A 14,081-nucleotide genomic window follows, 5' to 3' on the forward strand; every position below is an offset into this window, starting at 1 on the left:
GTGCTGCTTCATGCTCTGGTCGGGACCTGGAAAAATTTATTAATTTTGCTTCCAATCTCCACCCCTCCATCATTTTCACATGGTCCATCTCTGACACTTCTCTTCCCTTCCTTGTCCTCTCTGTCTCAATTCCTGATGATAGACTGTCCACCAATATCCATTACAAGCCTACCGACTCCTACAGCTACCTCGACTACAGCTCCTCACACCCCGCTTCCTGTAAGGACTCCATCCCATTCTCTCAGTTCCTTCGCCTCCGTCGCATCTGTTCTGATGACGCTACCTTCAAAAACAGCTCCTCTGACATGTCCTCCTTCTTCCTTAACCGAGGTTTTCCACCCACGGTCGTTGACAGGGCCCTCAACCGTGTCCGGCCCATATCCCGTGCATCCGCCCTCACGCCTTCTCCTCCTTCCCAGAAACATGATAGAGTTCCCCTTGTCATCACTTATCACCCCACCAGCATCCGAATTCAAAGGATCATCCTCCGCCATTTCCGCCAACTCCAGCATGATGCCACCACCAAACACATCTTCCCTTCACCTCCCCTGGCGGCATTCCGTAGGGATCGTTCCCTCCGGGACACCCTGGTCCACTCCTCCATCACCCCCTACTCCTCAACCCCCACCTATGGCACCTCCCCATCCCCACGCAAAAGATGCAACACCTGCCCCTTCACTTCCTCTCTCCTCACCGTCCAAGGGTCCAAACACTCCTTTCAAGTGAAGCAGCATTTCACTTGCATTTCCCCTAACTTAGTCTACTGCATTCGTTGCTCCCAATGCGGTCTCCTCTACATTGGAGAGACCAAACGTAAACTGGGCGACCGCTTTGCAGAACACCTGCGGTCTGTCTGCAAGAAAGACCCAAACATCCCTGTCGCTTGCCATTTTAACACTCCACCCTGTTCTCTTGCCCACATGTCTGTCCTTGGCTTGCTGCATTGTTCCAGTGAAGCCCAACGCAAACTGGAGGAACAGCACCTCATCTTCCGACTAGGCACTTTACAGCCTTCCGGGCTGAATATTGAATTCAACAACTTTAGATCTTAAACTCCCCCTCCCCCCATCCGCACCCCGTTTCTCCCCCCTCCCTTGTTTTTCAATAATTTATATAGATTCTTCTTTTCCCACCTATTTCCATTATTTTTAAATCTAAAACTAAAACTTTGTTAGTCTTTCCACCCCACCCCCACTAGAGCTGTACCTTGAGTATCCTGCCTTCCATTCTTAATTAGCACTTTTCTTAGATAATATCACCACCTTCAACACCTCTTTGATCCTTTTGTCTGTGACATCTTTTGATTATCTGCTCCTATCACGGCTTGCTTATCTCCACAATCATTCCACCCTCAACTTCTCTCTCCCCCCCGCCCCCCCACCTTAGACCAGCTTATATTTCACCTTTCTCCTAACTATACTCAGTTCTGCCGAAGGGTCATGAAGACTCGAAACGTTAACTGATTTCTTCTCCACCGATGCTGCCAGACCTGCTGAGTTTTTCCAGGTAATTCTGTTTTTGCTTTAAGAATAATCTTGTGTTGTAAGATCACATGATCTATGTAAACCAGTGAGATAGCACGAGGACCCTCGGGAGTTTTTCTTTAGTTATAGAGTTAGATGCACGTATGTTTCTGCTGCTGCTGTCGTGTAAATAAAGTTCAATGTTTCAACAAAGAAAAGTTGCCTGGAAAATCAACTCTAACAATAGGAAAGACGGAGTCAAAAATGAAAATATGAGAATGGGGAAATTAGATTGAGATTTGAAAATGAGCTCCAACCCATGATGGAATATATGCATTCTTGTACCAGGCCTAAATACATGAGATTCTATAATTAGATTTAACCTGTAAAATATTCATACAAAGAGCAATGATGTTATGAAAATGGAGTTAGAATCACCAATCTTGTGTGATCTACATACATCCAATAGAAGTTAATGCAAGTGTCAGCCATTGTATCAGTTTGTATTCATGTCACTCATCCAATAATGAACTGTAGAATACTTTGAAAAATGTATTTATGTTTCATGTTTTTCAGACTTCTATCAGGAAAAGTGGATCTATGTTCATAAAGGAAGCACCAAAGAAGTAGGTTAAAGTGCTGTATAATCTTCATTGTCACTTTAATTTTTATCCCTGTTTTTAAATGTTGTAACTTCATTTTATTTGTAGAGACATGGTTATTGCACGTTGGGAGAAGCTTTTAACCGCTTGGATTTTTCAAGTGCAATTCAAGACATGAGAAGATTTAACTATGTTGTTAAAGTAAGTTGTTTTCTTTGAACTTGTCCTTGTAAAGAACATATTTGTATTTGGGATCAAGAAAAGCACCAAGTGATGTTGAAATTCCATTTTTTTTTCAGATTTTTTATCTTGTCTTTAGAAATGCAGTAACCATAAAATATTGATTTACATTTATTCACACCTAGGACATATCAAATTTTGCAACCCAAGTTATATAAATTGGGTTGTTATCAAAATGCTTGCATTGCTATGGCTAATTTTTACAATAAAAATTATAACTGCATGAACATATTTTAACTTGCCTAAAAAGAAATGAACCAAAGTTATCTTTCCCTGGTCAAAAATTAAATTTTTATTTTCAATTATCTAATTTAATTGCAGATTTTGGATAATTGTCATACTTTTTAAATAAGAAACCACAGGAGATAAGTGGGCTTTAATTTTATAGATGGTCACTAACTGGGTAAAGTCATGCTTCCCTGAGACATTTGGCTTCACAATTAATACTGTTTAAAATAATTTTTGAATTCTAGGACAAAGATATTCCAATGTAATTTGTGATATAGTTAGTGCTATATGAGCTCACAGGAGTCTGTTTTTGATTTAAGAAATTGAATAATAATTCTATTTGTAGAATGTGGTACTTGGCATGGAATATTATTCTTCAGTTGCATTAAGAACCGTTTATTACCAGTGTTATAAACTGGTGTTATGAGAAGATTTATAGCTTATATATCCTATGGGTCCATTCTTTCTCTTACCCTAGCTATTCTCCTGGTACAGCCTTTATCTCCATTCTCTTAAGTCCAAGGGACGCAGTCTTGAACAGATATGGCGACTGGTTTAGTCAGACATTGCCAGATCTGGCTGGACCGCATAAAGCACTATTGGGCCCTGCTGTCATCTGCAAAAGCTTTACTATTTCAGAATCATCCTGGAATGCAAAAGTAACCCTTTGCTTCTTTTCTCAGCTGCAAGCCATCTTCATAAAGCCCTCTCATCTGTCTCCTCCACCCTTATCTCCAGTGACAGGTGTGAGGAGCTCATGGACATCTTTATCACCAACATTGAGATCATTTGATCATCTGCATTTGTTACTTCCTTCCATTTCCCTGGTCCACCTGGCCAAACTTCCTCTAAGGCACCCTGCCACCCCTACCCCTTGCCCTGATTTGTTTCCTCCTCCAAGTTTCTCCTATCTTTGCAATCTCTTTGAGCACATCTTGTCCATGAGACAAACTACCTGCTCCTAACCCTACTGACTACTGACCACCCAACTTCCCTTGCTGACTTTCACATTGGTTGATACTATTAATAGTCCACTCTCCTCGGGTTCTATCCCCCCTCCCCTCCTTCAAATCTGCAGTCGGCATTCCTCTCCTCAAAAGAAAATGCTTGACCACTCTGTCCCAGCAAACTACTGCTTCATTTCTAACCTCCCTTTCCTCTTAAGTCATAGAGGTCTACAGCAGAGAAAAAGACCCTCCGACCCATCGAGTCTGCGCCAGCCAAACAAGTACCTAACTATTCTAATCCCATTTTCCAGCACTAGGCCCATAGCCTTGTATGCCACGGCATCGCAAGTGCACATCCAAATACTTCTTAAATGTTATGAGGGTTTCTGCCTCACCACCCTTTCAGGCAGTGAGTTCCAAATTCCCACCACCCTCTGGGTGAAAAAATTCTTCCTCACATCCCCCTTAAACCTCCTGCCCCTTACCTTAAATCTATGCCCCCTGGTTATTGATCCCTCCAAGGGGAAAAGTTCCTTCCCGTCTACCCTATCTGTGCCCCTCATAATTTTATACACCTCAATCACGTCCCCCCTCAATCTCCTCTGCTCCAGGGAAAATAACCCCAGTCTATCCAATCTCTCCTCACAACTAAAACTCTCCAGCCCAGGCAACATCCTGGTAAATCTCATCTGCACTCTCTCTAGTGCAATCACATCCTTCCTATAATGCAGATTCCAGAACTGCATGCAATACTCTAGCTGTGGCCCGACCAGCATTTTATACAGTTCCAGCATAACCTCCCTGCTCTTATATTCTATGCCTCGGCTAATAAAGGCAAATATCCCATATACCTTCTTAACCACCTTATCTACCTGTCCCGCTATCTTAAGGGACTGGTGGACATGCATACCAAGGTCCCTCTGATCCTCGGTACTTCCCAGGGTCCTACCATTCATCGTGTATTTCCATGCCTTGTTTGTCCTGCCCCAGTGCATCACCTCTCACTTATCCGGATTAAATTCTATTTGCCACTGATCAGCCTATCTGACCGTCCTTGGAACATGTTAGTCTTCTCCCAAATTGAGCTGAGCCTAGAGATTCCTTTGACTTTCCATATGCATTTTTTTTACTAATTTGCATACTGAAGGATTGGTCCTCAGTACTTGGGTAAATAGGGCTTATTAGAGAACACTTAATGCCACAAGGAAATTGTTTGTTTTTTAGGCCTCTGCTGGTCCCATCTCCTCTTCCCACTAAGTTGACAGGAAAGCTACAAGACCTTACCCTTCAGTCCATGCTTAAATTCGCAGTCGAGTCCAAAAGGCTTCATTGGAGCCTGATTTGCATACTTAATAATGGATCGTGCCAATTTTAGAAGAGCAGGTTAACATCGAAACCTGTGGAATGTCAGCAGTTGAGTCTCCAAAGCCATTTTAATTGCCCATTTGCCTGGTCTCTACCAGGCAAGCAGGGTTAAGAATCATTCCATCTGTTTCTTATCTGGTAACAAATTTTCTATCCATGTGACAAGCCTCTTAAGAGCCACCTTTATTGAACACCTTCTGAAAAGTCATGTACTACATTCTCTTTATCCACTTGGTTACCTCTTTTTTTAAAAAAAACTGAAATATGACTTTAATGAATTTGTGCTGGCAGACATGATTGATCCATTTCTGGATGCTCACCAATTTTGTGTTGAATTATGGATTTTAGAGTCCACAACTGATGTACAGATATATTATGTTTTCTGATAAATTGCAGGAGCCATGGCATTTCCAGTTGGTGTGGTGCTCCAAACTTTGCTACATAGTGGGCAGATGCTTAAATGAATAATTTTTCAGGCTTTAGAATCATAGAATAATACAGCAGAGAAGGAGGCCATTTGGCCCATCATGCCTGTGCCAGCCTTTTGAAAGAGTCAGTTAGCACTATCTATGGTCAACTGCCACAAGACAGAATAGATTAGATGCATCAATAGAGGAGATCTTTCTCTTAGTCTAATCTCGCTGCCGTTTAGTATATGTGCCACTTGGCATCCCAATGATTGTGATCAAAATAAATTGGCCCAGATTTGATACTTGTTGTGTTGGTGTTTACTGATGCTAATAATATTGTAACAGTCTCTGTAGAGACCAACAACTTTTAGAAAAAAAGCTGAACTTCCAGTGACAGAACGCACAATTTCATGTTGAGAGACTTTTACTGTAAACAGGCAGACTAAATTAATATAGTGTCGTATCCCCAGCTGAGATTACCCCTGGAAAAGCCTGATCCCAGGGTGGAACCCAGCTTGATAGATCCCAACGTTTATTTGTTTGTTTAAATACATGGAGAGTAGCTACCAAACAGAGTCATAGGAGTCAGCTGATGAATTTTTAACAAAAGAATAAAACATTTATTAAACAAGAAAAGATGAACTAAATTACAATACTCCTTCACCCACAACTATACCTTTACAGAAATATACGGATTTGTAACGATAACACAAGTTACAAAAGCTATATTATACTCTTGATACATGAACTGTGTACATTATAGGCGCCCTGTGGCCAGACACACCACGTTCTGAAACCAAGTGACAGATGCCACCTCAACCAGATGCTATGGATTTCTCCTCAACTCCCCCCTCAGAAGCTTGTCACACCATGAACCAACCGGTCTCACTGCACTCTGTCTTTCACTTGAGGGTTTCTAATCTCCAAGACCTCACCTTGGAATCTTCTCTCAAACCAACACTTTCTCTCAAACCCCTTCCACAAGGGCCACCCCCATGGTTTCAAACTCTCCTTCCGATGTTCCTTTTCCCTGGGTTACCACATGCATTCAAGCTGTTTTCCACACACACTCTCTCCCTCTCAGCTGTCAACAGTACACCACTTTCACATGCTCATAGCAGAGAGTTACAGACCTTCAGTTGTCTCTTTGGACCTTCTTGCTTCTTGCAAGCTGTTCTTGCCTTGAATCTGCTTTCTGCAGCTTTTGTCTCTTTAAATCTGAAGCCTGGAGCCTTTCTCTCTGCCTCTCACTCTTTTCTTAACTTCACTTAACAGGTCTTTTTCCAGATCCCTGTCCTTCCTTTGACTAGAAGGTCTGCTTTGGACTTTCCCCTCTTCTACTCTCCTGGATTTTGGGGTTTTCCTTAGCTTGGGACTGGCTAACCCTTCTAGGTTGCCTTTGCTTCACAGCTGTCTTCAAACCAACTGAACTCCAACAGCTTCCAAAACAAAACTGCTGTTGCTGTTTTTTGACGTGTGTGTCGTGTAAGAATGGGAGGGACCAGCCTCTCTGGCCATCTCTTTAGGAGTCGTGAAACTAAAACTCAGTTTAACGTTTCTTAGCACAGATACAGAAATACAAACCAAACTTAAACTCTAAAGCTAAAACTCATTACTAACACCCACAAATACCAATATAACTTTAACTATCTCTATTTCCTAACAATAGGCTAAATATTTCTTGTAATTTAGTATAATAGTTGCCTATTAAGTAAAGGTACTTCCCCAATAACTAAAGTACTTTACTGCCCGTTTTCTACATTTTGCCATGCTCTCAGCACTTATGTGGCCTTGCCGTTAAGTCCTGCACTCCTCCTGGCTTTTCAGCGGGCCCCCTTCTTCCTGCCACGCCAAGATGAGCCTTCTAGTCTTCCTGTGTTCTTTGAAAGTCCGTTCACTCAGTCTTCTGAATATCCTTGAACTGGCTTCCATCTGCAAGGCCTAGTCTGGCAACTCCTGGTCCTTTTAAATCTTCAAGTGCCCTGTCTGTGTTCAAACAGTATCGGTATCCTACTCGGCTAATGCAAAACAGTTTTATTTTATTCATTCATGGGATGTGGGCGTCACTGGCTAGGCCAGCATTTATTGCCCATCCTAATTGCCCTTCAGAAGGTGACGGTGAGCTGCCTTCTTGAACTGCTGCAGTCCATGTGGTGTAGGTACATAACAGTGCTGTTAGGGAGGGAATTCCAGGATTTTGACCCAGCGACAGTGAAGGAATGGTGATATACTTCCAAGTCAGGCTGGTGAATGGTTTGGAGGGGAACTTCCAGGTGGTGGTGTTACCATGTGTCTGCTGTCCTTGTCATTCTAGATGGGTTTGGAAGGTATTGTCTAAGGAGCGTTGGTGAGTTCTTGCAATGCATCTTGTAGATGGTGCACACTGCTGCCGTTGTGTCAGTGGTAGAGGGAGCGAATGTTTATAGGTGGAGTGCCAAACAAGCGGGCTGCTTTGTCCTGGATGGCCTTCAAGTTTCTTGAGTGTTGCTGGAGCTGCATTCATCCAGGCAAATGGAAAGTATTCCATCACACTCCTGATTTGTGCCTTGCCTTCATTTATCTTCTAGACTCCCTGGATATCAGAAAATATGGATCCATCTTGGGTCTTAGAACACTGATCATGAATAGCTTGCTACATCATTGAAGAGTTCCAACAACAGTAAAGTCAAATTTTGACCTTGAGGCTTTGAAACCCTGTCTGAGTCTTTATATAATCAGGTTATGAACTTTAATATTGAAATTGAAGAGTTCTTGGATAACCATAACAATATCACATAATTCAAACTGCAGTACTGCAGATGATGCATGCTGCAGTTGTATGGTTTATTTGAAAACAGACTGCTACTGGAAAACAATTTGCCTCCAGTAAAATGCATCTACTAGTGATATTATAAGCAAGTGCATAAGCATTTGTCCTTCAAGCTAATAACTACTTTATTCCTCCTATCCTTGCCTTTCTGTATATCAATGCTTAAACACTATCATTAGTCACTTCTTGAACTGCTGCTGCAATATGCATTCTATAATTCTTGTTGGGACATATACTCAATTCTTTGTACCAGTAATTTTAATGTGCTAAGAACTGAACCTTGAGGAGGAAGGAAGCTTTGTATTTGAATTCTATATCTTAATTTTATTACAACTCCTACTTTAATTATGTACTTACAATACAAGTGTACATTTGTGATGAAATGCTTGCTTGAAGATCTGTAGTAAAGAAAACAAAATTTTACTGTAGTAAAGATTCATGATTGATTAAAACTTTTTAACTCAACAGCTTTTGCAGCTTATAGCAAATTCACAGCTGACCTCTTTAAGTGGAGCTGCACAGAAGAACTACTTCAATATTCTGGAAAAGATTGTTCGGAAAGGTAAACTTAACTCTTTAAATGTGCAAATGTGTAAAACCTATTTCTCAGACTAGAAATGCAGAGAGATCAATATGAAGTTCCTTCTTCAAAGACATTTAAAGAATTAGTTGTTTTATCTTTATATTCAGAAGTCTTAAACCTAGTTACATACTAGACAGGATTTAGGTCCACTTATTTATCATAGAGTCTGTGTAGAATTTTCAAGTAAACTAGTATTGCAGCATGCTGAATGTTTGAAGAGGATAATTTGCACTTATAGCACCTTCATGACCTCTGGATGTCCCAAGGTGCATTACTGCCAGTGAATTACTTTTGAAGCGTAGTCACTGTTGTAATGTAGGAAACACAGTAGCCAATTTGTGAAATTCACTGTGAACTCCCAGGTTGAAATGCAAAAATTGGCTTGCAAAGCTAATTGGTGATAATGGTGTCCTCACAATGGTTGAAACTGATAATCTTCTTGTTTCACGGTGTATATTTATCTTATTCAATTTATGAAAAGTATGCTAGATAATTCTCTAAAATATTAGTAGATCCAGACATTGCTTTTTGTAAAAGGAATGGCATCTCCAAATTGGCCTACGCTGACTTTACTCCAATCTCAAACTGGTAATTAATGTAGAGTCTCGAAGTGAAATGGGCATATCAGCTGAACACTCATGTTCCATACTCATTTCTTTTAAAGATCCTGGTTCCATCCCTTGAGCTGTTTTTCTTTAAGTTATTTCATAATGAATAGCAGAAGAAATTGCAGCCTTAAAGTATAAAAGTGCAGAGGCTGAAGAGTGGAAGAAAGGGAAATCCACTTGAGTATTGCTGAAAAAAGACATTTTTTTCGAAACTTTTCATCTTGCGCTCATCAGGACAATCGCAAGAATACCAGTGTCAGGGGAAGCAACAACTTTATACTGTATGAGAAGAGAATTCTGACTGGTTGGCAAGTGGACTCTGGTATAGGCATTGCCATCGAGAATGCACCAGTTAATTGTGACTGACAATTAACTGCCAAGCATTGTTTGAAATTTAAACCACTTATGTTAGCTAAGTTGCTAACTCTGGGTGTTTTGTGCAGATTTGACCTTGTTGCAATAAATCGTGACACTTGGTCATCCGATATTTAAACCACCCACAGGCATCACTAAATTTCCAAATGTGTTCACTTTATCTAACAAGAAATTCTCAGAGTAGAATATGGTTTCCACCACATACCAGATTGGTTAGACAGGAGATGTGGATAGATTTTTTTCTTCTTCCATTTGAGTTTCAAAAAGCAGTGATTACAGGCACAAGTAATTTCCTTGTGGCTGTCCTGCGGGGTTCCTTTTGTAAACACTTTCTCATACTCCTGAATCACTCTATTGTTTGATAAATGTGCAACAGGGAACATTAGCTTGCATTATTATACCATCAAGGAAAACTGACCCCATTTTATAGCTATTAATTTGTTTTTAATATAATGTGTGCCTGTATATCTTTCAATGTTTAAGAAAAACTTGATATTGCTCCTGCGAGTGAAATTGTGAAAGGCGGAGGACAGGTAAGTATTTCTGGTGCCCTATTTCAAGAGCAGGGCCAGACATAAGGAAATTCCAGCAGGGAGTGACTGAAACTGAAAATGGACAGCCCTTGAGTGCCAGGGTGGGGTGAGAATTTAGAGCATGAAGGCACGCAGTCATGAAATACATACACAAAGTGTTCTCTTCTAGGATGCCAACAACAGAGCCCAGAAGATTAACCTTCAATACCTGGAGACTGCTGGACAATTCTAGTGTTAACACAATGCTTGTGTGATTTTTTTTTTTGTTGGGCTGTTGTTTTTCCCTTTTTTATTTTCTCCATGATTTTTTTAAACTGGTTGCTATACAGCAGCTAGGGTAGGTTGGAAGATGTGGTTGGGATTTAACAGACTTTTTTTCCCCCTGTCTGCTTCCTGGATCTGTGGCAGTTTATTTTTCCAGCCTGTTTATGAAATTTGCGAACTAGTAAGTCCTATTCATCCAGTGCTTAACACATATTAAACTACACATTAATATATCAGTTTAGTCCTTTCAGTCATGAATTATCCAATCATTGGCTTTATTTAAAATCATCTCAATTTTCCTCCATCAATGTGATGTCAATTAAGAGTACCTAATTACGCAAAAATATAAGCACTAAAGATAAATTCTTGTCACTATCTGGATAAACCAAGAATTAGTTTCACAGATTACTTTGTACAAATTACTTTACATGCTAAGCATAATTTGCCACCTTGTAAACATTGAGTAGTCTTCTGTATGAAGGATGCCTAGCATATCTGACTTTCATGAATGTTTTAGGTTTTTGTGTGTCATGCTAAAAGCATATTAATAATCACAATCAGCCCTTTTGACTCCCACCTTCCTCAGTAAATATGCCGATCTTTAGTAGAGTTGTGAATTTTGATTTGTGAAAAGGATTTCAAGCATGCTGTTTGCAATCATTTAGTCCTTGCCTCATGAGTTCTTAATCAGCTAGCAGAAACAGTTCTTTGAATAATGTGACTTGATGTGTTTTTTTTAAAAAGTGACAATACTTGTAAAACTGCAACTCCTTTATGTTGCCATACCCAAAATCACATTTACTGGAAATATATTTTCAAATGTGTAATGTCTAAAATTAATACATCTTAGTGTAGTTAGAATTCTAAATTAAAATCTGAAACTTTGAGCATTGAAGATAATTGATTAGACAGAAGCTGTAAAATACTCTGGTAAGTTTCATGCTATGCAAATCTTTTTTTCTTTTCTTCCCCCCACCCCACCTTTCCATCTCAAAAATCAGTAAAGTTGGATGGGATTCTTAAATGTAACTTTGAAATTTTTTGTACTAATCAAAATGGGAAGATGAGGGTAGTCATTACTAAAGAATTATTTTTATTCATTCACAGGAAGTGGGCTTCACTGACTGGGCCAGTATTTATTGCCCATCCTTAGTTGCCCTTGAGAAGGTGGTGGTGAGCTGCCTTCTTGAACCGCTGCAGTCCATGTAGTGTAGGTACACCCACAGTGCTGTTAGGAAGGGAGTTCCAGGGTTTTGACCTAGTGACAATGAAGGAACAGCAGTATATTTCCAGGTCAGGGTGCTGAGTGACTTGGAGGGGAACTTCCAGGTGGTGGTGTTCCCATCTATCTGCTGCCTTTGTCCTTCTAGATGGTAGTGGTCGTGGGTTTGGAAGGTGCTGTATAGGGAGCCTTGGTGAATTTCTGCAGTGCGTCTTGTAGGTGGTACGCACTGCTGCTACTGTGCGTCGGTGATGGAGGGAGTAAATGTTTGTGGATGTGGTGCCAATCAAGCGGGCTGCTTTGTCCTGGATGGTGTCAAGCTTCTTGAGTGTTGTGGGAACTGCACTCATCCAGGCAAATGGGGAGCATTCCATCACACTCCTAACTTGTGCTTTGTAGATGGTGGACATACTTTAGCGAGTCAGGAGGTGAGTTACTCATCACAGGATTCCTAGCCTCTGACCTGCTCTTGTAACCACAGTATTTATATGGCTAGTTCAGCTTCTGGTCAATGGTAACCCCTAGGATGTTGTTAGTTGGGGATTCAGTGATTGTGATGCCATTGTACGTCAAGATGGTTAGGTTCTCTCTTGTTGGAGATGGTCATTGCCTAGCACTTGTGTGGCACTTGTCAGCCCAAGCTAGGATATTGTCCAGGTCTTGCTGCATTTGGACATGGACTGCTTCAGTATCTAAGGAGTTGCGAATGGTGATGAACATTGTACAATCATCAGCAAATATCTCCACTTCTGACCTTATGGAAGGAAGGCCATTGATGAGGCAGCTAAAGATGTTTGGGCTAATTACACTACCCTGAGGAATTCCTGTAGTGATGTCCTGGAGTTGAGATGACTGACCTCCAACAACCACAACCATCTTCCTTTGTGCTAGGTATGACTCCAACCAGTGGAGATTTTTCCCCTGATTCCCATTGACTCCAGTATTGCTAGGGCCCCTTGATGCCACACTTGGTCAAATGCGGCCTTGATATCAAGGGCAGTCACTGTCTCCTCACCTCAGAAGTTCAACTCTTTTATTGTCCATGTTTGAACCAAGGCTGTAATGAGGTCAGGAGCTGAGTGGCCCTGGTGGAACCTAAACTGGGCACCAGTGAACAGGTTATTGCTAAACAAGTCCCCTTGATAACACTGTTGATGATCCTTTCCATTACTTTACTGATTATTGTAGGTAGACTGATGGGGTGGTAATTGGCCTGGTCGGGTTTGTCCTGCTTTTTATGTACAAGACATACCTGGGCAATTTTCCACATAGCTGGGTAGATGCCAGTGTTGTAGCTGTACTCGATCAGCTTGGCTAGGGGTGCGGCAAGTTCTGGAGCATAGGTCTTCAGTACTATTGCCGGGGGCCATGGCCTTGGCAGTTTCTAGTGCCTTTAGCTGTTTCATGACATCACATGGAGTCAATTGGCTGAAGACTGGTATCTATGATGATGGGGACCTCCAGAGGAGGCAGAGATGGATCATCCACTCGGCATTTCTGGCTGAAGATTTGTAACAACCTTATCTTTTGTATTGATGTGCTGGGCTCCCCCATCATTGAGGATGAGGGTATTTGTGAGCCTCCTCCTTCAGTGAATAAAACATCTTTGTTCCATCTTTGGCAGCTGGCATTGTCTTTAAGCATACTCTGGTCAGGTAAACAATACAAATTCAGTGTAAAATTTCTTCCAGTCAGCTTAAATCTCACAAGACCACCTTCAGAAATGTGAAATTTTCCATTTCCACCAGCAGCTGAATGACCCAGGAATAAGTTTGTTATCATCGAACTTGAAACAGTTTTGCTCAAAATAGGAATTTGGCTGATGCTTGTGTTAACTCATTTATAACTATCAAAAGAGATGGGACATTTACCTCATCCTGTAGGTTCAATAGGTATGAACAAACCCTAATTTGCAAAGATCATTTGCAAACCACTGCACTATCCAGTCCATCTGTAATTCTATCCTGTGTTTTTATTTATTTTTTTCAATTGTGTGAACATTGAAATATGTTTTCTGGTTCTGTTACAGTACTTGAGGACCAACAGAATCCTCGACTAATCAAAAACCTTCTTCAGGATCTGGGCTCTGCCCTCTGTATCCTAGTTCGTGAGGTGGGAAGGTGTGTCCTTGTTGGTAACATTAACATCTGGGTTTACCGTATGGAAACTATTCTGAATTGGCAACACCAGCTAAATAATCTGCAGATTACCAGGGTAGGAATACTAAACTCACTTTATTGCCTATAACCCTTCTTTTGGTTTAACTTTCTTGTTGATCAGATGTATGAACCTTTATGTTAGCAATTGATCCGTGTTGTATTAATGTAAATTTGTTGCTTCCTTGATATCACCCTAGTCACCATGGCTGAAGTTGCTTTTGGGTAGATAATGTGTAATCTTGTATTGGGCTATACACCTTTTCGCTTGCTTTC

At 40.9% G+C, this 14,081-nt stretch overlaps 1 protein-coding gene across 3 annotated transcripts in view; it reads left to right on the forward strand.

The window, feature by feature from the left end:
• Positions 1-14,081, forward strand: part of fbxo25 (F-box protein 25) — a 63,121-nt gene that overhangs the window by 20,209 nt on the left and 28,831 nt on the right. For all 3 annotated transcript variants that reach the window (XM_078541881.1, XM_078541879.1, XM_078541880.1), the window contains exons 3-6: positions 2,040-2,089; positions 2,174-2,266; positions 8,533-8,626; positions 13,679-13,863. In XM_078541881.1, the coding sequence (XP_078398007.1) occupies positions 2,040-2,089; positions 2,174-2,266; positions 8,533-8,626; positions 13,679-13,863 (422 nt within the window). The remainder of the gene's footprint in view (positions 1-2,039; positions 2,090-2,173; positions 2,267-8,532; positions 8,627-13,678; positions 13,864-14,081) is intronic.

The sequence above is a fragment of the Cetorhinus maximus genome, chromosome 5 (genome assembly GCF_964194155.1).
Source record: "Cetorhinus maximus chromosome 5, sCetMax3.hap1.1, whole genome shotgun sequence".
In the NCBI taxonomy this organism is placed as follows: Eukaryota; Metazoa; Chordata; class Chondrichthyes; order Lamniformes; family Cetorhinidae; genus Cetorhinus; species Cetorhinus maximus.